The sequence below is a fragment of the Mya arenaria genome, chromosome 4 (genome assembly GCF_026914265.1).
Source record: "Mya arenaria isolate MELC-2E11 chromosome 4, ASM2691426v1".
NCBI classification, from domain to species: Eukaryota; Metazoa; Mollusca; class Bivalvia; order Myida; family Myidae; genus Mya; species Mya arenaria.
Genome location: NC_069125.1, coordinates 31740919 through 31766764, shown reverse-complemented (window position 1 = coordinate 31766764; position 25846 = coordinate 31740919). Strand labels below are relative to the sequence as shown.

Genomic DNA, 25846 nt, shown 5'->3' with positions numbered 1-25846 from the left:
TGCAAGTAATCGATCGAGAAATTATATATGAGCATTGGCATCTTTTGCATTTTTAGAGCACGCTTGCTGTGAGCTTGAATTAAGTTTTCCCAATTGCAGTTTGGTGAACGTGCATGTGTCTGTCTATGCATTTGTTCAATTGTCCGACTTCGGCTTGACCGAACAGTTACTTTGCCATGCATTGGGGACATTACTTGGCACCAATATTTTCCATGAGAATACAGTGTTACATGCAAGACCCATGGCTTTAGCTCAAAGGTCTTCAAGTCATGGCCAACCTCCACACCAAGTTTGAAGACTGTTGGTCCAAGCATTATTTTTAAATTAATAGGACAAAGGTTGTGAACATAGGACAAAGCTTTTGTGTTCACAGTCACTGTGACCTTGACCACCATATCAATAGGAGTCATCTGAAGGTCATGACCATCCTGACTACCAAGTTTAAGGACCAAGCAAACAAGTTATCAATTAAGCTTTTTGTGTTCAAGGTCATCATGGCCATAACCTTTGACCCTCTATCCTAAAAATCAAACCAGGTCATCTGCTGGTCATGGTCAACCTCCCTACCAAGTTTGAGGACCTTAGGCCGAATTGTAAGTATAAATCAGACCAAACTACTGACAGACCGACATGTGCAGAACAAAATACCGCAACATCTTTGAAGCGGGGCATAAAACCTCAATATAAAAGACTAATAGTGAAATATAATAACAAAAGACTGCTTTAAAAATTATTAAAATATCATTTATTGATATTATGTCAGTACAATGTCCGTACAGTGACAAAAAGAATGATTGCACTTTCATATTATTACAGTAAGTTACTTAACAGAGATATTTTTACAACAGTAACAAACAACAAAACATATTATGAGCAAGAAGGCAGGAGAAAACGAGGGCCCAATTTTTGGGAAGGTCTCAAGTAGTGAGTTCCGACTAATAACACAAAATTGAAATTCTTACTTATAGTAAATTTCCATTAGGGAAAGCACTGATACAGTAAATTGTGGTACAGGGAGCAGTTTCATTAAATCCTAGGAGTTATTTTGTAACAAGGAGTGGTTTTTAACAGTAAATTGCTTTTTCAGGTACAAAGTCATTTCTTGGATTCTTGACAAAAAAAGGCCCCTTGGTGAATGTATTAACACAAGTGTCACTATTATTGTCAGATTTTGTATAATGTATAATAGAACAGAATAAAGTAACTGTGCATGTAAAAATATGCAGGTTTTTAAATAACCCTAGAAATAGCAGCTGGAAAAGTGATTTTATGATATATCAATAAAGTTATATAAAATAAGACAATGCCCATTGGTATCATAGAAGCATTGCAGTGTTAGAAAATTGAGTTGAACTGGGGGCTGTTTCAATAAAGATTTTAGTCGATTTTAGTTATAAATTGAAATTATCTTTGTGCCCTAGTTTCAGTATAATGCTACATATTTGTATGAAATGAACTTCAGCCAGTATTACAACAAAGTTGAGGAATGAAAAATGAATGTATTGCCATTTGCTGTGTTTATGCAGATTTAAGATAATTGAAGTTATGACTAAAATCCTTTATTGGAACGGCCCCCTGAACGTTTGACTCGACTCCTACATTGAAACGGCCCCCTGAACGTTTGACTCAACTCCTACATTGAAACGGCCCCCTGAACGTTTGACTCAACTCCTACATTGAAACGGCCCCCTGAACGTTTGACTCAACTCCTTTATTGAAACAGCCCCCTGAACGTTTGACTCGACTCCTACATTGAAACGACCCCCTGAACGTTTGACTCAACTCCTACATTGAAACGGCCCCCTGAACGTTTGACTCAACTCCTACATTGAAACGGCCCCCTGAACGTTTGACTCAACTCCTTTATTGAAACGGCCCCCTGAACGTTTGACTCAACTCCTACATTGAAACGGCCCCCTGAACGTTTGACTCAACTCCTACATTGAAACGGCCCCCTGAACGTTTGACTCAACTCCTTTATTGAAACGGCCCCCTGAACATTTTAAAATCATTTTTGACAAATGTCTTAACACGCACAGTTACTTTTTCAGTAGTATTCATCATTCAAACATTTATTCACAAGAAAGTGTGTGTCTGAGTCTATAGTCCGACTTGAGACCACTCCTAAATTAGCCATGGGGCTCAGCATCTCACTTCTACAGTAGGCCATTCAAAACAGCAGCACATGAACATGTATGAAAACTACTTAAGTAAAGGAAGACTGGTAATTTGGTCAAAACCAAAAAGTATATTTAAATGCATTTTCTACTGATGTTGCAAATATAGCAAATGTATTACTCTATTACTAGATGATGTTTTCTGCTCATGAACATATTAAGCAGGACTTTCAGCAACTAACAATAAATGCATGTCGTTTTATAAATAAAAACATACAGATACAAAACAATATAATTTACAAACTTATAAAAATTAATTGAGATAGAAAATGTTATGATTCAAAAACTAATATTTACGAGAGAAAATCAATGTTATGATTCAAATACTCATATTTAATATAGAAAATGAACATTAAATTCTAAATACTTGTACTTATCTTTTCTTTGATTACAACACTACTTGCTGTCAAAATTTCGCATTCAAGTAAATTAACTAATGGGGGTAGCTGGCACTTAGGAAATCAGCAGATGCATTATACCAGTTGCAAAAGAGAATGAAAGTTAAATCCCAAAATTGCAATACTGGTGAAAATTTGTAGGGTAATGGGGCCAGTTAATGTCCTTGAACCCACAGCTGCTATAAAATTAAAATTGCCATAGCTTCACCCAAATGCAACCAATTGCATGAAATAGCTATTTTTTGGGATTAATAATTGTTAGCCAACTTTTTTATTGATAGGACAATATATTTATTAGATGAATATAACTAACCAATCATATCATTTAACAAGAGCTGTCACAGTATGTGACGAATGCCCCCGATTGTGACATTGACCTATGAACAAGGTCAGTACATGAAAAGTTGATCTTGCCTTTCAAATACATATGGCAAGTTATTTTAAATTGCCTCTAAACATAAAAAATACCACCCATAGTTGACAACCGACACTGTTATGTCCTTATATATGCAGCATTCCATTGTGAATAAACACCCAAGTGTGACCTTGACCTTTGAGGTAGGGGCACGGGTCTTGCACGCGACACGTCGTCTTGGTATGTGGAACACATGTGGCAAGTTATTTTAAAATCTGTCCATACAAGGGAAAGTTACAGCCCGGACATGAGTTATTGAGCCGGACACACGGACGGACGGACGGTGCGATTTTAATATGCCCACCTTCGGGGGCATAAAAACGTGCCAACTACCCTAAAGATCACCTCCGGACAACTTATCCAAGTGTAAAAATGTCTGCATGTTATAATCTTAAATCGTTTAAACTTATATATGTGGTTGGATAATATGTACGATTTACCATAACAGGGGTTAAGTCTTAATGTATATATATTCTAATATCATGTTTAAGTGAAAGACTAAAGTAACTACATAAGAAACGTACAATATATCTAATTTAAACGAATACTTGAACATTCAGACAAGACAACATTTCATCACTGGCAAAACATGATTAAAGATATATAACTGAAAAAGATGTAACAATTTTCATATTTCATATAATGAAAGACCAGCATATCAAACAGAAATGACATCATGTGACATTGGGCTGATTGTTCAGAACTGTGTTAAAGTTCACAACAATGTTAACGGCACCATTGTTAACTTTCAAAGGTGGAATATTTCATGAAGGGCTGATATACTTAATAAGTAAAATAATCTTAGCTAAATCAGCTGTCTAAATTTTTGTATAAAGTACTGGAGACCACATGTTTGTCTATGAAACTTTCAGAGTATTAAAGATTTGAAAGTTAACAATGATCCAGTTAACAATGTTTTTAAATTAAACAATTTTCTGAACAATCGACCCAATATAAATATTAAACAGGGTGACATTATACCATTACTTTTCTCTGAAACAGTGAAACCCTCTGTCAGGGGAAAAATAAAAATCTGTGCGAAACTGGAATGACTCCTATATATACTTATAAATGATTAAACATGATCTCACAATTGGAAAAATTTATTACAGGATTTTTTGAATGATCTCACATTATATTTTTCGGAAAAAAACAACAAAAAAACGAAACAATTTATTTCTACTTTTACAAATATTGTTAACCTTTACGAACATCAAGGGCACTGAGTTTAGGGAAAATTACAATAAACTGGTACAAAAACCTCCCCTTTGATGGAGGCAGGTCACAAAAGTATCATTACTGCTCAACTACCACAATGACGTATACATCAAAATGTTAAACAGAGAACATCGTCATAGTTACATTCATGGAATGTTCTCTTTATAATGCATCATGATGATAAATACCGAGATCTAGCACATAAATGAAAGGAAATATTCAACATATATGTGCACTTTAATGCTTAGTCAAGACATTAATTCAATTTATTGAGAACTCAACTTAACAGAGACATATACAAAAGAAATCTACATAATTTTGTAAAATCAAGTGTACATGTACATCTGAAATACTATATACCATTTCTTTAAAATCTGTATTATGTATTTCAAGTTGGGGCTTTTTGAAATGTATTTTTAATATATCATAAATGCAGGAACAAATGCTTTCATTTATATAAATATATATATATATATATATATATAATTATCCGGTCCTGTAACTTTTATTGGGGGATGTGTGAATGACAAAATAGGTTTGAGTTTTACAATTTTTACATATTTATTAAAGTTTTGGACCGAAATTATAAAACAAAATGAACAAATTTCAGACCTTTCAGATTTTTTTTCCATTTTCTGTTACTGTAATCCGTCTGGTGTTGTCAAAATCGGTCCAGACCGGCAAATTGTCAGTTTTAAGAAGCCGTGATAATTATAGTTGTAGTATTCTAATAATGTCAAGTTCATTTATAACTTATATTCTTGTTTAAAGATAGGCTGGAAGATTTTTTATCATTTAAGTTCACATACATGTTGGATTTTCTTCCCGACATGTATAACCCCAAAAAAATTATTGTGTATACTTTTTAAATTAATGATTTAATTTCTAAAGTGATATGACACAGGACGTTTGCCAGATCATGCCTCGGATATTAAATAAGTAAACTGTAAGCACAAAACTTAACAATATTTAAACAAACTTAACAAAATTATTGTCAAATGAAATACGTCAAAGTGGAGACATACCACAAACAAATATTTGCGTTTAGTCTAGATTTTTTTAATTATAACTGTAAGTTAAGCATGTTATTTGGTATTTTGTAAATCAGTTACTATATATATTTCAGTTAACATATATATCTGTGTTAAAAATAAATCAGAAAAAACAACAACTGTAAGTTAAGTAAGCGAAAACATGTTGATAAATCCACCAATCAAAAAGTATCAAGTAACATCATATTAATTATAGAGAAAATACTTAGGTCACCTTTTAAAGACTGGGTATAATGCAATTATTTTTATATGGTATGTCCTTAAGTCCTTAAGGTTATCCTTGAGGTAATATTTTGATGAGTCATTGTCATAAAGACTTCAACATTATATAATAATGCATTACATAAGTACATGTACATGTTCATTAAAACTATATAGTTCCTGTAAGGTAGAAATACAAAGTAAAGTTGTAATTTGCGGTCATAAAAATTATTACATAGTGTTGTAAAAAGGATTTTTTCGTGCCTCTGATTGTCTGTTTTCAAGTTTTGCGAGTGGATGAGACTTTCCGTAGGACTTGCGAACCTTTTTCCCCTCCCACGTAAACTGTGAATCTTGTTCGCCCATTCCTGATTCATGCATCGAAAGCGACTGTTTGTAAAACTTTTGTCCAGTGGCTGATCCGAGAGATCTATGACCCCTATTCGCCGAAGGTTGCGATGATTTTGGCCTTAAATTATTACTCGTTTTATAACCTTGACCTTCATTGTGATGACCTTTGTTATCATAGTCAAGGTCATCACTTTCTTCCCTTACCGGGGATGTGTCATGTTTACATATAACCACATTTTCTCCAATATCACGCCATTTTGATTCAAACATTTTCATAGATCGATCGCTTAAATGAATTGAAGGCTCCGTTTGTCTCTTGAGTAGGGGCAAAATTGTCCCAATTTGACCTTGACCTTTGACACTATCATGACCTTCAGAGGTAAGTAAAGGTAAATGAGGAGATGAGGATTTTATTTCAACACCTTTTAAATCAAGTTTAGCACCAGAAAACACTGGAGAAATGCCCGAAGGACTAACAATTGGCGACACCTTCAAAGCACCTGGATCTGGTATTTCAAACTTTCCGCACAAGTCTTTTACTGAGCAAACCTCGCTTGAGTCACTATTATCATCATGAGTTGCCTTATTGCTAGAACTATCGCTCAAATCTGACTGTTGTAAGTTCAATGACATAATAGATTCCTCATGGTGAGTATCAGAAACATTCTGAAATTTATTTACACAAATATTATTCTCAGTCTTATTGCGTACAGGAGATTGCGTGTAATTATCACATTCCTTTGTAGTTTGACTTCGTTTTCCTTCAGGAGAAATAGTTGAGAAAGAAGGTCTTTTCGACAAAGGGCTCCATTTTGATGGCACTTCATCAGTGTCATGTTTCTTTGAAACTGGAGATGTCCGGCTCGCCAACTGAGATTTACCTTTCTCACTACCTGAGTCAATCTTATCAATTATTATAATCTCTCGTTTAGATTTCCGTGGAGTAACCTTTGAGGTCTTCTCAATTTTTTTAACATAGTGACTAACGAGGCTTTCACCCTCTTTCAAATCCACATCATCGTCATCTTCTAATTCAGCTTTAGCAGGACTGTTTAACAAAGCTGAACCAATCTCGCGAATTAAGGCCAAAGTTTCCGGATCAAATCGGCTTTTCTGTTTAGTCACTGACTGTTTTCTTGGAGGAGTTACATTATTCAAAGGATAACTAGATCCGCTAGGAGGGGAGCATCCAAATGAATCTTTGCTTGTGAATGAATCCTTCCTACTAAAGGAATTGCTTCTTGAATTTAAATTATGATCAAATCTTTCACCGGAATATTGCGAGTCATTGGATTCAGAAATTGATGATGATTTTTCTCGCCTAAAACTAACAGGGGAGTATTTTGTACATTTATCGATTTTCGAACTAGAATCTGTCTGTTCTGGTTGGACATGACGGAAATCGGAAACACTTTCCGATTTAAGGAGAATTCGGTCACGGCTTGATGGACTGGTGTCTGCTGTTTGGAGTTGATGTGAACCTTTCTTCTCTATATCTGCAATAATAGATAATAAATGGGTATGTTAAGTCTTCAAAACCATTGAAATATTTCGTGGACAAAGATTACAACAAGTCTCAAGTCTGAGTTAAGACTGAAGCCACAGAAAAGCTTTTTTTTATAAAGGAACAATTCCATTACAACTTTTTTTTATATATATGTAAATATTAGTGAAAAAGTGAATTAGTAATATAATTAAGAAAATCATCATCAATGCTTTGCTAGAAGGAAAGCTACAATGAAAGAAGGTTTGCAATTTGTGTCTTGAGACTGAACTCAGACTTGAGACTGTTGGTAGTCACTGTCCCTGGTAAATGATTGAGTATCATATTTACTATCACTCGTACACATCTTTTAAAACAAAAGAACATTACCATTTATTTCAAAACTTTTCTAATATCTAATATGGCATATGATTTGTTCCAAAGCTGTTTGATTTAACATTTAACTGTATAATAAATAATTCAAGCAAATAAAATAATTCAAGCAATTATAAAAAAGTATTAACAAAGCAATCATTTAAAGCAAATGATCATACAGATATTGCAAGAAGCTAACATGGCTTCTTATATAATTAAAAGCATTAATTAAGGTATAAATTGTACACGAAAAGACTTAAAGACAAAGGTAATGGTTATGTGAACAATTTATTTTGTAAAATATGCTGATCATATTACATGTATATCGGAAATAATGGAAATATAAAGAAATGTAGTAAAAAAGTATTTTAATGTCAGCAATATTACAAAGTTTACTTATTCTGTTCATGATATTGTTATAACTATGATGCCAGAAAGGTTAAAATACCAGTATGCTTAGAATTAATGCTTTGAGTATTGTTCATGCAGAATACACATGTATTTAAAGGGACACGCACAAAGAATATATCTTGGCAACATTTTTTTAAAACTTTGTTGAAATCAATTTTATTCACTTACTTAAAATATGAACAAACACAGAACAGCAACTGGTATAATACTCGTTTAAACAGAATTTTGAAAAACCAAGCCTAAAACAATCAACTTCAAAAGCATTACTTTTGGCAACATAGAGAATTTTCTGTCCTATTTTATGATATAACAATGAGGGGTCTATCATTTCAGCTTTTGATGAAGTTTTATAATTGCAGCAAGATTTTTGTTCAAATTTAAAAAACAACAACATTTATGCCTGATCCCATGAAATGTGAATAAGTCCCTTCAAATAACATGTATTATGCAGATTTATGCTATAATGACAGTCACCATACATGTACATGTCTATTGGACGTTTTTCTTTTCTGCCAACAATGGAAAACCAGCTAAAACGATACAATTTTTAGTCTGATCACCAAGTTAAACCATACTCATTTTAAGGTATCTGACCAACCACTATTGGTGCAGGTGACCCGATATAATTTTGATATCATTTTAAAGGGTACTGTGAGCTTATTGCACAGTAAAAAAATTGACTTAAATACATAATACATCAAGTTAATGCAGTTTGTATTTTTGCTTTCTATTTCAACAGAAATGGTGCCAAATGACCAATTTTAAAATCCCTCTAGGCCACAAAAAGCTCCTAATATATTTTTTGGTATATTTTTTATGTATTCTTCTTTTACCTGTAAAACCCATTGAAATGATAGAAAAATAATATGGGTTTACCAAGCATCCAAAATTCACATATATATGTATCGGACACCTTTGAGTCTCATACATTTTCATTCCAACTACTGATGGCCAAAATGCAGATCTGTACCATGCAGTACCATCAAAGTAACTCATTCAATTTTTGCCTTATGCATTTAAAAAAAAAAACATGCAAAATTTATGTATGAGCAAAATTAAGAAAAAACAATGGATAAGTTTATACAACTTGGTTGAACAAGACTGCTGTATAGTAAAACCAATGCTTGTCTGGTTGTTTTCATGCGAAAAAGAGAAATAACTAGATCATTATTCAAGTAAAAGTTGTATGTATGGTCTCTGACAACATGTGTACCAAGTTTCGTTTCATTTCATTATATTGAATAGTTTTTGAGTTATGGCCAATGTTGAGGTTTGTGCACATCAATGCCTTTTTTTCTGTGCATAATAGCTCATAAAAAAACAATAAATGGTGCTCTATACCCTTATAACTTCAAGAACAATAAGCTTTAAGATTAATTCTGATTGGGAGCCAAATATTGAGGAGAATGGTGTGTTTCCAGCAGTCAAAGGGGCAGCCAAGCACACTGCCGAAATCGAAGGTCTTAAAGAAACACTAGCAAATCAAGCCGAAATGTGTGCGTACTCGACATTCAAACAAATGATTTCAAAACTAAATGCACATAATTATCTTACAGCTAACTATCTAAGCTACATGTAATTGAAATCACAGGTGGCAGTTGCGTTGACATGACCCCCCCTATGGCCCCCCCCCCCTACAAAAATCTGTCAAAATTTAAAGACCAAATTGAATTGAAACATGACCATCTATCACAAAACCCTAAACATAAACGAAAATCTCCAAGATTTTCAATTATAATAGAAGTATTTTGGGGGATATTTTTTTCTTGGAATTTTTGGTTGATATTTAGAGTTTTATAAAAGAAAATCATGTTTCAATTAATTTTGGTCTTGAAAAAAATGATTTTGACTAATTTTTAAGGAGGCCATAGGGTGGGTCATGTCAATGCAACTGCCGCATGTAATTGAAATAAGCATGCACCATCTGTGCACACAAATCTATCATTCTGTGCATGCAGTTGATTTAAATTATATGTAATATATATTACCCTGTATTTCACGTCTTTATAACCATAGAAAGCACTGATTAATGAAGTAACAATGAAATATATATAAATGTGTACATACATTGTGCGTTTTAACAAATACAAACTAACTTATTTCTACAAAGCTTGGCCAAGTATGAGAAGTTTGATATCAATGATAATTTATTCTAATGTAGGTTAGTATTGCAAAATAAAATGATCACACTTCAGCAAATGAATTATGTATTAAGTGCTGTAAAGGTTCAGCCATTTTCAAAATCTTTTAAAATACATTGCCGATGTTAATGCTTCTACCTGATCTTACCAATAAGTGTTTTAAATAATTGATCACACAATTATTCAAAAGTTGTATGCTTGGTTGTTTAGGATTCATTTAAAACCAGACAGGTAATATAGAAAGGTTACACATCTTTTGAATTTCAGACACTTCCCTAGAATTCATTCAAATATCTAGATCTTAAGATATATATTTTATGTGCTCATTGATGCAATGACCTTGAAATGATTCTGATAATTTCCTTTTTTTATCATGCATTTTTTTTTATCTTTTCTGTTTTAAAGTAAATACCCTGTATAATATCACCATGGGCAAAGTCATTTTTATTTCAAAATACAATAAACTTTAATGCTATGTTTTGTCTTGCCACTGTTTATCCAAAGATTTTACATTATAGTTACCTTGTTTCTGCTTCTTGACCATCCCTTCTTGAACTGTCACTTCCTCTCCCATGAATTTGTAAACCTTCACTGAACCAGACTGGTTTTCGTCTTCATCTGAGTCATCAGAAGAATGCATGCGAGCTCCTGCTTGACATGGAGCAGATGAAGCTCCTAGTGACCAAGATGTGGGACTGAGTAACCCAGACTGACCATGCCCTGTGTAATCTGGGTGGGTGGGGGAAAGAAGAGCTATGCAAGTTTTTCTCCTCTCGTTATCCCGGTCCCTGGCTTTTGGGGTGACACGGTTTGATTTCAAGCTTGAAGATCTCTTCAGTTTTGTTCTTGGGCTCTCGAGTGACAATCTGTTGATGAAAATAGAGTTAGAATACAAGAACACCAACAATGTACAGAACAAGTGGACAAATATTGCAGAATTTCTGAAGATAAACTTGTTAATTGGACAAACACAGCTGAATTTGAAATTTATGTTTTCATCCCCGAGTACTGAAGATTTTTGGAACTTTGCGCAGAATTTATGTTTTACTTAATTTCGTGATTCTTTAAAAGTGACATCGCAAATATGAAACATTGTAAACTTATATATCATTATATGAAAACCTTTTGGTATATCCATCAGTAATTTATATCATTATGGTTTCAAGAAAACATCATCTCTCAAGAATGTTCAAAACATTATGAAGAAAAACAACAATTTCTTTAGAGCAATATACAGTTCTAGACCATCAAAATATAGTACCTATGTTTCTCTTCTATTTCCAGCCTGGTTTTTCTTACTATGCCTTCTGGAAGGTCAATTTCTTCTACCTCATACACCGATTTCCTTCCCTCACCATCATCCCTGCTTTCTGATTGGCTTACAGCACCACTGCTGCCTTCTGATTGGCCACTCAGGTCATGTGACTCCAATTTAAAAAGTTCTGATTCGTTTTCAACAGTAATCTCTGGATTTGATGATGATTTTACTAAATTCTGAGTATTTTTCTCTGGTTCACCTGAGATTTCAATGGATGGACTCGATGTATCAGGCTTTTTCACAGAAGTGACAGTTCCTGAGCCATATTTCGTCTCAATATCTTTTTTCTGTTTTATCACTGAGCCAGCTTCCCATGATATATTTTCTTTAGTATAAGGATCCTGTCTCACATCTCCCTGAGACATATCTCTTTCATCCATGTCCATTGAATCTGCATTTTTGTTTTCATTAGGTTCAGGTTCCTTATCAACACTTTTGTCCCCGATCCATATTCCTTCAGATCTATCAGCCACATTATCATTAGTGTCTTCATCCACGCCTTCATTAAATTCAATAACCTCACCATTATCATCAATCATGTCATCTTTACTGGGAGGTTTAATCCAGCTACCATCTGCTCTAAACTTAGAAACTGAACCTTCCCTTGAAAAACCACCATCCATATTTTCAATTACGGCAAGAGTCCCTTTATCACCCTCTGACTTGCATCTCCTAGAGTCCACTACTCTAGGCTTCATTCTCTCTTCCACAGCATCGATAAGCACATCTGGCAAATCTATGGGTTTAAATCCTGAAGCACCATCTTTCTCATCATCATCGACCATAACATCATCCTCACATTTAAAGTCTTCACCAAAAGAAAACTCTTCTGATTCAGTGGATTCAGAATCTGTGTCAGAACTATCATTTAAATCCCCACTTTCCATCTTTTCCGCATCTGATTTGCGATATTTGAACTTTTTTGAACCATGGTCGTCAGCAGACTTTGGTGAGAGTTGGTCTTCATGGGAGTCCTCAGTCGAGTCGGCACTTCGAGATGCAATATCAATGTCATGTTCTGTGTGCAGGTATGGGAGATCACCACCTTCAGCAAGATCTTTGCCTTTAAAAAAATCATAACAACACATATTATAACCTTATGTGGCTAAGATAAAACATCCAGCTTTACTGGACCATAAACTAGCCAATGTTTTTCGTGATAGCTTTACACCCTACTAATGCCCTGTACATAAGAGCAGCTGCGATTTTCATTGGCCTTTAGAAACAAAAGTAGGTTACTGACATTTATTCTATAAAGGAGGTTAAGACTAAATGTCAACTACTTTTCTTACCTAGTTTATATTCAAGTAAATCCTCCGGTGACTGGAAGCACTCAACAGGTGGTATCTCCTCCTCGGCCAACTTGGCAAGTGGTCTTGGTATAACTTGATTTTCAAACTTCTCTTTGTTCCAACTGAAATATGCATTAGAATTCTGTTAGAAAAAATACATCATCATAATCATCATCAGCAGCAGCAAAAACAGCAGCAGCAGCAGCATTACCTCCACCACCAGGTTTTTGACAATCATGCAACATTTCTTAAATTGTTTTAATCAAGAATTGCGCAAACATAACCTACCTACAACTAATTTGACATTTAGAATTCCCAGGTATGTCTCAAAATTAGCAATAAAGCAGTTGTTTGGGTTTATAATGGACCATTTACCAGTGAATTTGAATGCACCATATATGGTCAATCAATTACAATTATACAATCAATTGGCCTACCCAATCCAACTCTACAAATCTACTACTTACTTAGCATTGAGGATTCCCTGGTATGTCTCCAGCTGGGCCATAAATGCGTTGTTTGGGTTGACAATGGATCTTTTACTTTTTGTGAAATTGAAGGCCTCTTCCAGGGACATTCTCTTCTCTTTCATGAGGTAAGCTATCACCTACAATATATATGAAAAATGTACATAACGTTCGTAACGTTTTTTGGCAATTTTTAAAACCAATATGCCAGAATATTGGCTTTAAAAAGTTGTGGCCATGGTTGACCAACTGTTAGCATACATAAATTACTTCTCACGTCTGTCCTTCTGATTCATTCCCAGCTTTAGGCGTATGTGAGTTTAATTAATAGTCACCTGTCTAGGTTTCCTTCACGCAATCCAGTTTCATCACAAGATATAAAAGTACTTTATGATATGCTTTCCGGTGCCAAAAGAACCCACCTTACTTGTGATATTTCTTTCTGTTTATTTTTAACATAATCTTTCTGTACACATAAAAACCCTTCAAGTGATAACAAAATAATATGGGGTCACCAGGTATTCAAAATTCACATACTTGTTCACCAGATACCTTAAAGCTGCACTCTCATAGAATTACCATTTTGACAACTTGTCTTTGAATTAACCAATCTTTTAGTAAATATCTGGAAACCAGTGATATAAGACTGCTGACAAAAGGGCAGAACACAGTTTCATATTTATGTTCGAAAATTGATGTTTTATGGCTAAAAGCATTACTCACTAAGAAAAGCAAAATTTTCTGCAGTTTAATAATAATAATTTGAGATCTGGGGCCGTATTCAATAAACATCTTAGTAATAATTTTCAACTAAGTGAAAAATTGCCATTTTTCTAATTTGAATTTTAAGAAAAAGACCAATGTTTGTACACCAAGAATATGAAAATAAGCAAGAAAATGGTCTGAACAATATATGCATATGAATAGGTCTGATAAAAAGTAGCGGGTATCTAAAATAATCGTTGTCAAAAATTACGAAATTCTCACTAAGTTGAAAATATTTACTAAGATGCTTATTGAATACGGCCCCTGTTCTATAATCTTTTATGACTGAATTGAAGGCACTGATGCCAAAATCAAATATTTCTGAGACAATAAAAATAAAATGGTCAAAACCGTCCATCTGTGAGAGTGCACCTCTAAACCACAATGTATTACTTACAGTGGACCCAGATCGACTGATACCCATCTTGCAATGAACAAGGGCTTTGCTACCCCTCTTCCTAAAATGATAATTTTGTTTTATTAACATCTCCTCAGAAGCTAAGCTATTGAGTCAAAAACCACACATGCCGAATTTTACTCTAAATAGCAGTGGTTATTCATGGAAGAATATGATAACAAGTTATTTCTAAAGTGTGTGTAAAGTTTTTAACAGTTTTTTTCCTAGTCTGTTTCAGACTGACTTCAGAAAGACCTTGCATTTCATAACTTGAAATGATATAACTTTTTACCTGATTTTCACACAATTTTTCCACTGAATAATCTATTGTATTTATTATTTTTTTATGTCTTTTAATATTAATATCCTAAGAAAACTGTCGTACATGTATATTAGAGTGCAAATAAATTTTCAAATACATCTATTTACTGTTATATGTTTTTTGATGGTTTATACAGATTTATCGATGATTTTTTAAATAACTTCATATCTAACTGTCTCAAATGGAGAAAACATCAATTTATTATTGTTGACAGTCTAAAATTGTAATCTGTTCTCATGCTTAAATCTAAGGCTTAGACATAATTCACAAGGACTTACATGGCTCTCTATGTTAACAGATAACTTGGCGTTGCATTCCAAGGACTTGGTTGTAGAGTAGAAAAAACAGCTGAATCAATGCACACATCAATTTCTTTCTTTTTTTGAAAGATTTGAGCTATAACTGGTATAAACTAAACCAACCTAACACCTTCTCGCCTACCTTGCTTTGTTAATGAATCTATGTGTGTGTTCCCAGTATTTCATCAGGTCTGCCTGTTCATTGTCCCACTCCCTGACGTTCATGTAGTGTAAGATCCCCGGGAAGAAGTTGTCGATCTCCCGTGATATGTTCAAGATGTGTTGGACACTGAAATTAAGATTTGTCAATTGTATTAATGGCTTTAATATCAGCAATTATGATTGAAAGATTTGTGTAGTATTGTTTACTCAGTTGCCTTGTTCAAACATAACAAAGATTATTTTGTGTTTACGGTTTACATGGATTATGGCTCTGGGGGGCAGTTTCATCCAGTTTAATCCCAGGAGCACCTAGGAGAGGTTTTCAACCTAAATACTCCGGGGGACGAGGGGGGGGGGGACATTTCACCAGGAAAACGACTAGGAGTGATTAAGTACCTGCAACAGTACTACTGTTAATATCTCTGTTAGGTTCAAAATTGCTCCAAGGATTCATAATGAAATGTCCCCAGCCATATAAATATCGCTCCTTTGTACAAAATTGCTCTTGATTCTTGACAAAAACACCCCTAAAACCTAAATGTGTAGGTCTATCCCTTTAAAAGCTACACAGCCTTAGGTAGATTCATTAGGTCTTTAATTGGCATGTATATGTCCACTATGCTTCTGTTTATTGTGCCTTATTACCAAACTGACAATGCAAAAACAAATAGGACTGCAAGCAGATACCAGTCCTCATTTTGATATGTTGTATTTTCAGTTGAAAAGGGCTGTAACTCTACAATTATTGAAGCCAGAGTTATTAGCTTCACTACGCATGAGCAAATTTGCCTCTGGCAATGTACTTCAGATTCGTTTGAATATAGTTGAACCCTATTGGCCCGAACTCCAAAGGACTGGTGAAAATACCTCGAGCCTCAGGGAGTTCGAGCCAAGCCGGAATGCTTACATTCACTATCAAGATATCGGTCCTTTAAATCAGTTTGAGCCAACAAGGAAATCAAGCCAAGCAATATTGAGCCAATTGGTTTGGACTATATCTTGAACACTTATTGAGTCTGACCACACTAATGATGCCAACAACGACACCAAGGCTATTGTTGTTTACCATGACATTCCTTCTTGGAAAAAACACACAAGCTAATCAGCCCATCACAATAATATTTTATGTCCAGGTATTATACCCATTATTCTGCAGGTCCTCCAGGTTTGAAGCGTTCCATTCAGATCCCAGGTAGAGGTGGTCGAGAATCTTGGATGGGGCGTCCATTTGTCCTAGGATCTCCATCATCTGCGCGTCGATGAAGCTTCGATACTCCTTCAGGTCGCGGCCTAATTTTGCCTCAACTGCCTTGCGCAGCTGTTGGGAGATAGAATAACAGTCTAATATAACAAGAACACCCCAGAGTGTATGCCAACACCCATCTGTTTTTATTTCAAGTCAAAGATGGGGCATACTTATGATTATAAAAGCCGGTGTTATAGGGGCCATCTGATCAATGTGTGCTCAACAACATATTGTAAGACCACCAATTCCAATTAAATACAAAGCGAATGTCAAAAATTGAACTAACATTTTAATTTGTGAATTTAGATAAGCCCTAAGTTATATTTCAAGCTCAAAAATGTTTTAAAATGTATTTCAAAACAACCACTCAACACACACAAGGATTCAAAAATCAATCATACGATACGGTCATTCATAATTCTGAAAGATCAGAAAATACTGTTCTCCAGATAAAGTATTTACTTATTGCTAAAACTATATGACAGCGAAAGTGAATGGAAATGCTCCATCCCCTCCCTCCTCTGACTTACAAAGATGCAGGTCACTTCTTCAAGGTCGACCTCCATCATAACATTCTTCAACTCATGTTTGATCACCCGATATATATCTTCTTCTCTGAAACAGACAGAATGAAATTATTAAGAAATGAAAACAGTTGATTTGGAATAAGAGCTAAAATTAGAGTTATTGGCCTTGATATACATGAGTGTATTGTCTCTAGCAAAATGTGTACCAAGTTTCATTAGAATGTTCTAAAAACTTCTCAAAGTATTAGAATGAAAACTGCGCAAAAAAAGGAAAAAAAAACACTGGTTAAAATAAAACAGTTACTATTATGGTGTGTTGGTAAAAATTTCAGACAAAATTCCATTAAATTTCATTTAAACATATAAACAATTATAGTCAAAATGTGTTAAGTAACATGAAAGCTTCAGAAGAGTTCATTATGTTATGTACACTTTTGATTGAAGACAGTAACGTGCAAATATCCCGAGATACAGAACTGAGAATATTATACATTTTTGGTGCACATGTACATCAAAATGTGACAACAATACATAACTTTGTACACAAATTTGAAGCCAAAAGCTTTTGGCAAGATTACGAAGCATGATAAAGGAAAAATCAGAGAACTCCCACTAATGTCAACAAATAAATGTCAGAAAGCAAGAAATAACATGCAAATGACTGGTAAAGTTTTGAGTAGCACAAGAGTACCATTAGAGGATGTTAACGCTTGTCTTTTTTCTCCCTCAATTGAGCAAAGGGGGAATAACTACAAAAACCTTTTACCATAGTAATGGCACTTGATACGCATGTTCATATGGTCATTATTTACCTATGTATCAAGTGTAATGCTATTTTGAACATTTGTTTTAATTACAGCCAACTTTTAAGAATTTGTACACCACCATTGACAAAGGACAACAATACTGATATTGCTATTACAATACTTGCGTCAATGATTACGAACTGTCTTAAGTCTGAGTCCAGACTCAAGTGGCAAAACAGTAAATCTTCATTTCATTTTAACTAACCCTTAAGTTGAATTTAATAACAAATTTTTCTGATTTGTATTACTGTTTGCAATTGTAAATCTATTTACAATTATTTTTGTAGTCAGAAAAGAATTCAATAAAAGTGCTTTTTTGAGATGTCTTGCTTTTTTCCTTGGAGTTAAAATTCTGAGAGTTGGAAATAATGTGAATACTGAAAGTTTTCAAAGCAAGAAAATGCATGCAAATGACTGTACGAGTTTTGCTTTAAGGCTATGAGGTATGATTTAGGGTTTTAGGATTTGCATGCGGGTTAATGCATGTCCTCACTGCTGGTAGGTGTTCATATTCGATGTTACAGGAGTGGACTGGGTACGACGGAGCAGGCGACTGCAATTGGTATTTTAGTAACTAACTTGTACCAATTCATGTGTCAATATCATAATGATAAAAAACAATGTTTTATGAGTTTTTTTCTGTATTTTCAGAACAATGGAATTTTACATTTGGTTAGATGTTACACTTGAAATAAGGCCAAAAAAACATTAATGCAGGGTAAAAGTTTCCTGGTCAATTATTTTAACTTTGATCAATATATGGGGTTTTAGCAAGGTTTTCATATGGACATGGTGCTGCAGAAAAGGGACAGGGTGCTAAGGGAAAAAAGCACGCATTGAACTGAGCTGTGAAGAATTTAAACAATGAAATTCACAGAAAACGTTCTTATTTAAAGTTAATTTAAGTTTCAATTGCCAAATATGTCTAACTTGTATGAATTTATAATCATGTTATAAGTTTGAATCGAAACAAAATAATATTTTGACAGTCTTAAGAATGTAATTCTACGAAGGTAGAAGGGTGCCCATTCTGGTCTCCATGAGGGCAGAAGGGTCTTACCAAAAAAGGACAGGGTGAACAACCCTTCCATAACCCTAGCTAAAACCCTCTTATAAATTGTTTTCAACACTTTTTGGAGTAATAGTCGTTCCTTAACTAGCAATTAAAAATTATCTAAACCAAGTACACAAAATTATCAGTTTTGTTCAACTGTTCTTGCAATTATTTACGACACAAAATCTAGGATAAATACGTCCTGAAACTATAGCAAAATCTCAAAATCAGCCAATCAAAATCAAATACTCAATGCATTCTGCATCATGCATCTCATAATGCTTTATAAAGCATGGGTACTTGAATGTAAAATAAGCATAATCAACTTGACATATATGATATGCCAAAACACGTTAAATAATTTTTTTAGAAGTCCAAAAAATATTAATTAGATTCCTATTTTTACAAGTCCCCAAAAAAGTAAGCTGGAGTTAACAAGAGAGGTAGGGGAGGTTGGGATGAGGATCTAAAGAGAAAATTCTTTTGTTTTATCTACAACAAAATGTGAGTTATATGAAAATCAAAAACTGGTGAGTGAAGAATTAAACTAGGGTTATGTCTAAAATTTTGCTACACATCTAAAAGAAAATTAAGGTTAAACGATGCCATTTAAAGAAAAATCATTTACCCGGAAAATTCTGTACGTAATTTAGGATCAGCTCTGTAGGATAGGTCACGATCCTTGCAGGCAGTCCTGAAATTCAAACAAACAAATATAAGTATAAAAGCGTTTACAAGTTTTGCCAATGTTTTAAAACTGATAAAGCCTCATAATAACTATAAAATATCAAAACCATTATTTATCAGTTTAAATAATGGTCACCATGACCTTGACCTTTGACCTACTGATCTCAATCAAGTTTAAAATTCTCAATTATGCGCAAATTGTACATGTCCCAGATTTAAAACTTGGAAAAATATATATATACTTTTTTCCAATAATAAAGAAAGGCTTGATAGTAAGGTGAAAACAAAACAAGAGCTCCACAGAGCAAACATTCAAGCTCCTCAGTTATTTACAGTCCAACAAGCAAATTTGTTGAATTGATATTGCCCGCCTGATTGGGCTTAGTCAAGGAATGGAAATCAATTGTTGATGAAATATATATATATATATATATATATATATATATATATATATGAGTTTAGATTTGATTGCAACTGTTTGAAATAAAAAAAAAATATTGTATATATATATATAACATTGTATATATCACATTTAGAATTGACCAAGAAACCTAGTTTATGACTCCATACTACCCAGTTCCAAACTAATCTAAGATTTCATCAAGGCAAACATTCTGATCAAGTTTCACGAAGATTGGTCCAGATATATGCAAAAAATATAGCCTCTAGAGTGTCCATAAGGTGTCACACTCAGTGACCTCATTTTTGACCCCACATGACCTACTAGTTTCAAACAATTCCAAGATTTCATCGAGCTCTAGAGTGTTCCAAAGATTTCTGTAAGATATGACCTAGTGATCTAGTTTTTGACCTATTTACCATACACGTGATAACGTCCCGGACGTCCGGGATTATCCCTGAAATCCTATCTCTGTCACGGAGGGTGCATGTTTGTTCCAGAAAATCATAAAAAAAATGAATTTTTTTTTCTTTATTTTACCAACGTAAGTCAGCTATTTTTTCTGTTTGGGACACTGGTCATAAAACACAGGACATGTTGGCACTAATCCGTTAATTGGTACGTGTGTCGTCGAGGTCATCGTCAATCACCCGATAATTGATCTATTGGCCTATTGTTGTGCTTAATGAGTCGGGGAGGGTTCTTGTATACAAATTCACAGAACCAAAAAGCAAATTGTCTCCCCTAATCCTAGACTTGAATTTACATGTACATGTAAACTTGGCTAAAAATAGAATTCGCTCATGCAGACCTGGCTAAAAATAAGTCTCTATCAAAATAATATGCATCTCAAAATGGAAAAAAAGCTCATGGAAAATCTTCTTGATCTGGAAAATATTGTGTGTCATAAATTGGAAACGTTTTAAATGTGATGAAAAAATTAATATTTTGTAACGCATGTTCTCAAAAGTCCGGGAAAACAGGTGCCCGCTTAGTTGTTTATTTCCTGTTTTGATGAAAGCGAAAGTAGACTGCTTATCCTCCTGGTTAGCACTGCATTTAAAGCCTGAGAAAATATCTGGTGGTTTTATTTTTTCAAGAATATGCAGAAAAAAACAAAAAAACATGTCAAGTAAAAAATCTTTGGCAGTCAAAATAGGTACATTTTCCCCCGATGATAAAAACCACTAAAATAGCCCCAGATATGCTCTAGAATGCACCACAGATGTTCCCCATTTAAAAAAAATTCCGGGGGGGGGGGATGGGGCATGCCCCGGACCCTCCTAGTGTGCGTTGACATTACGACGAGTGTCCCGGAATCGATCCAATAAATTATCACATGTATGTATTAACCCACTTTTAAAATGCAGTCGAAATTCTACCTAAGAGAACATTCTGACCATGTTTGAACTTAATCAGACCAATCACCACCATAAAATAGTTTCGGACAAGATTTTTGAAAGATTTGACTTAGTGACCTAATTTCTAATCACGTGACCCAGTTTAAAACATGTCCAAGAGTTCATCAAGGAAAACAGTCTGATCAAGTTTCATGAATATAAGACCATACATATTGCCTCTAATGTGTTTCAAAGATTTTTCTAAAATTTGACCTAGTGACCTAATTTTTGTCACCATATGCCCCACTTTTACAAGCGGTCCATATTTCATCAAGGGGTACATCATGACCAAATTTGAACATAATCCAACCAATCATTTCCATTCTGGACAAAAAAATAATCTAAGAGTTGACCTTGTGACCTAATTTTCAATCATATGTGACTCAGTGTTAAATATGTCCAAGATTTCATGAAGGAAAACATTCTGATTAAGTTTTATAAATATTTGACCAAGTATAATGCCTCAAGTATGCTCCAAAGATTTTTCTAAGATTTGACCTACTGACCTAGTTTTTGACCCCATGTGACCCACTTTTTTAAGTGGTCCATATTTCATCAAAGTTTACATCATGACCAATTTTGAAAATAACTGGACCAATCATTATCATGATATGGTTCCGTACAAGATTTTTCCAAGATTTGACCTAGTGACGTCATTTTTCATCATATGTGACCCAGCTTTATTTACGACCAAGAGTTCATCAAGGAAAACATTCTGATTCAAGTTTCTTGAATATTTGACCATTTATAATGCCCCTAGTATGTTCCAAAGTTTTTTCTAAGATTTGACCTACAGACCTAGTTTTTGACTCCATGTGACCAACTTTTTTAAATAGTCCATATTTCTTCAAGGGGTATATCCTGACCAATTTTGAACATGCCCTCCCGAAATCTTTGATTCGGCGGGAGATAATAAAGGGTAAAAGTCGCCAATTATTATAGCAAAAACTATGGGCGTTGCCTGTATTGTCTCTGACACCTTTATACCAAGTTTCATTTCAATATCTTGAAGTTTTGCAGTCTTGGCCAAGGTCAAAATATTTGCACGACAAAAAAACGCACACCAGGCTATAACAGTACCGTGACTTTTTCTCTTAAAAAAAAAATGTTATTCTAAAACTGCAATAAGGACTTGGCAAAATAATAAAAGATCTACGGTAATGAGCCCCTATACCCTACCTGACCATAACATGCATGATTTCCATTTCAACTTACCATTCAGAAACAAGATATGACTCTTTCGAGAGTAGCCCCTCATAATACCCCACCCAAGTGTGTGTAAGGCCGCGCGGAATGTAGAGCATGTCTTTTGCGATCTTCACCACTTTGTTCAGGCTTTGTAATGCTGACCTTAAATAAAAATTAATTCAACGGTAATACATTTAGAGTTGGATAAGACTTTTTTTACAGATTTAATGGTTAATAATAGAGTTTTAGCCAGGATTTATAAAGGACAGGACGCTGCAGAAAAGGGACAAGGAGCTAAGGGTAAAAATGGACCATTGAATACAGCTATGAGGAACTTGAACATTATGAATTTGGCAGAATTTGATATAAATTGTGTTTGATTAAAGTAATATTGGATTCAATGCCAAAAATTCAAAATTTGTATGTATTTATGATCAAAGAATAAGTTTTATTCAAACTGAAAGAATATATTTCATTATCATATAAAGATTCATATGATTCATATACTGGTTTAATCAGAACTTGATTTCAAACTTTTTATTCGACTAACATGATTTCAAACTTTTTATTCGACTAACCTATCAACATATATGTGAATGGCACTATACTGCTACATTTCCTAAATGTTTAGATCTGAATGCTTATCTTAAAAAAATAATATAATATATATCTTAATTTTATTTCAAAGTTTTTTTTACCTAAGGAGGGGGAAAATATATGCTTTTTCAGGAGGGACAGCCCCAAAAAGGGCAAAAAAAAAACAATGACCTAGAAGTTATACCAACATAAATTTCAAATTGCAAGTTAAAACTTACCACATGGCCTGTACAGAGACAGGTTTAAATGCATGGGTGTTATTCTCGATTTTGATGGTGAAACCTCTGAAAAATAACAACAAGCAAACGTCATAAATAGCTAATCCAATGAATAATATATATAAATGAACTTTAAATGCAATTGTATTAACATCAAATAACTATTTATGCATGCTGCATTTCAAGAATCAACCGTGTTTACCAACTAATTAATGAAAATATCAGCAACCAATAATATAAAACTTGGATAACTTGTCCACAGTTTATCTTTGGACTAGTATGCACATTTAAATGATTTCATTGGTTAATATTGATTTTCGAATATGTATTGACCAATCAAAACATATTTCGGCTAAAGTTAGTCGAAATTCTCATTGATTGGTCATTTTTTATCCAATAATGACTGTTGACCAATCAAATTGCTTGCATGTGCAAACAAACCAAAAGATAACCATGTTATTATCAATAAGTTATCCAATTTTATACAATTAGCCCCTGGAAGGTGCATTGAATGAATTCAAGACTTCAATAGCCCAAGGCTTCATTATGTATTCCAATTTACCCATCCCCATCTAGCGAGATCTCTGTGTGAGCCCAAACAGGCAATATGAGGCCGACGGAGGCTTGCTCAAGAATGTCGATTCCGAGGATGACTGATTCCTCTGTGTCCTGACGACCGATACATGATACGACTGCCAGGTAACGTGTGTGTTCACCTTCCAATTTGACCGCCTAGGAATAGGAAAGAACAATTCGATAAATCAATAGTCGGAAATGTCAATTTTGAAGATGACCTATTTCTCCATGTATTGTTGTTCGATAAATGAAACCACCATTGGTTGTGCGAGTCATCACCTGCCAGTTTTTACACCCTGTAAGAATCAAACATGCCAACTATACAAATCAATGGTCAAGAATTCAACAACAGAGGAACAAATGTAGATGATAATAATTCATTTTAGCTTAATCGTGTAAAACAGCTGTAAGCTAATATGAATATCTCAAGTCTATTTCCTGTGCAGGAACCAGTTTTCATTGATAGAGAATGTTTTCCTGGTGTGACTTGAAGCCCAGACCTCTTCAATTAGAGATGGACACCTTAAACACTTCAGCACTCTAATCCCTCAATCAAAGTGGATTAGAATATACGAACCAATGAAACAAGTATACTGCAAGTGGATAACAATGCAGGTCCATATTTCTTAGTCTATCAAGGGGCATAGCTTTAAACTGGAGGGATGGGATTTTTTACTGATATGCACATTGTCATTGTTAACATTTATACCAAGTTTCATACATTTGTTTCTAAAACTTAAGGTTATCAATGAATGGCAACTCCTGCTTCCCCCTTTTTTCAACAAAACAGAATTCCGCAGATCAGATGTGTACTGCACGGATCCCCAATAATTTTCTAATAACAGTCACCATGACCATTGACTTAATGAGCCCCAGTGTATAGACTTCACATCAATTAATTCAAAACTTTATAATAAGAAAGAAAAATGTGATGTCGCTGCCTGTCAAAATAATCACTTTGTGTTTGCCATGTTTCCAAGGCGACACAAATACAGGCTGGAGAGGCAACAATGGCAAATATAGGAATATTCCGGAAACATTTCCCAAGTGTTATAATCTAAAATGAATAATGAAAAGTCATGTCTCTTGTTATTCCGAGACAGAAAGAATAACCAAACAACGAAATAAGGCAAACTTTTAAGTGTGTGGGGGACATGGCCACTTAAGATTCATAAGTTTATTCCGAGTGAAACAATTACTGTAAGGTCATCAGAGTTACATTTCAGGAAGTTAAATGAATTCTGACGTTAACAAAATAAATGCTTTATTATGCAAAACTAAGTTAACTCATATACAAGACTACATTGCAGTTTTGATTTTTGATATAAACAATATTTAACAACTGTAGAACACATGATCGCTTTGATATATACACAAGGAATCCCATGTACTACATGACATTAGGAACACAGAATTAGAACATGATGCGAAGACCACATGTATACGATAAAAAGGTTAGCTTGTTACCACTTTGATTGTATCAGAGGGCCGAAGAAGACTGAACATGGCTTGTAGATGCATTTGTATGTCGTCACCTGAAACAAGTCGCATGAAAAGAGCATGTAAAGTCTTGTCTGATATGCACAACCGCCATGAAACAACATGTGAACTTTAGTGTAAGGCTGTCTGCCAAGAAGTGTGGTAAGATGAATTGATTTTTTTACCCAACGCCTGTATTAACTATCATCTGGGGCAATGATTATGAACAGTCTCAAGTCTCAGTTCAGACTCGAGACTCAAAATTGCAAATCTTCATTGTAACTTTCATTCTAGCAAAGCATTGATGGTGAACTTTGCTAAATCATATCACTGTTTGAATGTTTTACTAGTATTTACATTTTCTTTGTAAAAGAAATTGAAACTAGAAGCGCCGCAATGGGACGAAACCGGGTTTTTGTTATGG

At 34.3% G+C, this 25846-nt stretch overlaps 1 protein-coding gene across 9 annotated transcripts in view; it reads right to left on the bottom strand.

Annotated features, from left to right (window-relative positions):
• Positions 1 to 722: 722 nt before the first annotated feature.
• The window catches only part of LOC128230481 (protein phosphatase Slingshot homolog 2-like), a 46993-nt gene continuing 21869 nt past the window's right edge, over positions 723 to 25846 (bottom strand). For 4 of the 9 annotated variants that reach the window (XM_052942772.1, XM_052942776.1, XM_052942771.1 and 1 more), the window contains 15 exons: positions 25411 to 25478; positions 23930 to 24099; positions 23368 to 23433; positions 22580 to 22714; positions 19506 to 19571; positions 18317 to 18376; positions 17021 to 17105; positions 16387 to 16562; positions 15225 to 15371; positions 14462 to 14522; positions 13300 to 13439; positions 12833 to 12954; positions 11484 to 12603; positions 10745 to 11088; positions 723 to 7308 (listed from right to left, as the gene is read on the bottom strand). In XM_052942772.1, coding sequence (XP_052798732.1) covers positions 5693 to 7308; positions 10745 to 11088; positions 11484 to 12603; positions 12833 to 12954; positions 13300 to 13439; positions 14462 to 14522; positions 15225 to 15371; positions 16387 to 16562; positions 17021 to 17105; positions 18317 to 18376; positions 19506 to 19571; positions 22580 to 22714; positions 23368 to 23433; positions 23930 to 24099; positions 25411 to 25478 — 4376 coding nt within the window. In that variant the 3' untranslated portion in view covers positions 723 to 5692. Of the gene's footprint in view, positions 7309 to 8560; positions 8612 to 10069; positions 10104 to 10744; positions 11089 to 11483; positions 12604 to 12832; positions 12955 to 13299; positions 13440 to 14461; positions 14523 to 15224; positions 15372 to 16386; positions 16563 to 17020; positions 17106 to 18316; positions 18377 to 19505; positions 19572 to 22579; positions 22715 to 23367; positions 23434 to 23929; positions 24100 to 25410; positions 25479 to 25846 lie in introns of all 9 variants that reach the window. The other 5 variants (XM_052942780.1, XM_052942777.1, XM_052942778.1 and 2 more) reach the window with 5 other exon arrangements.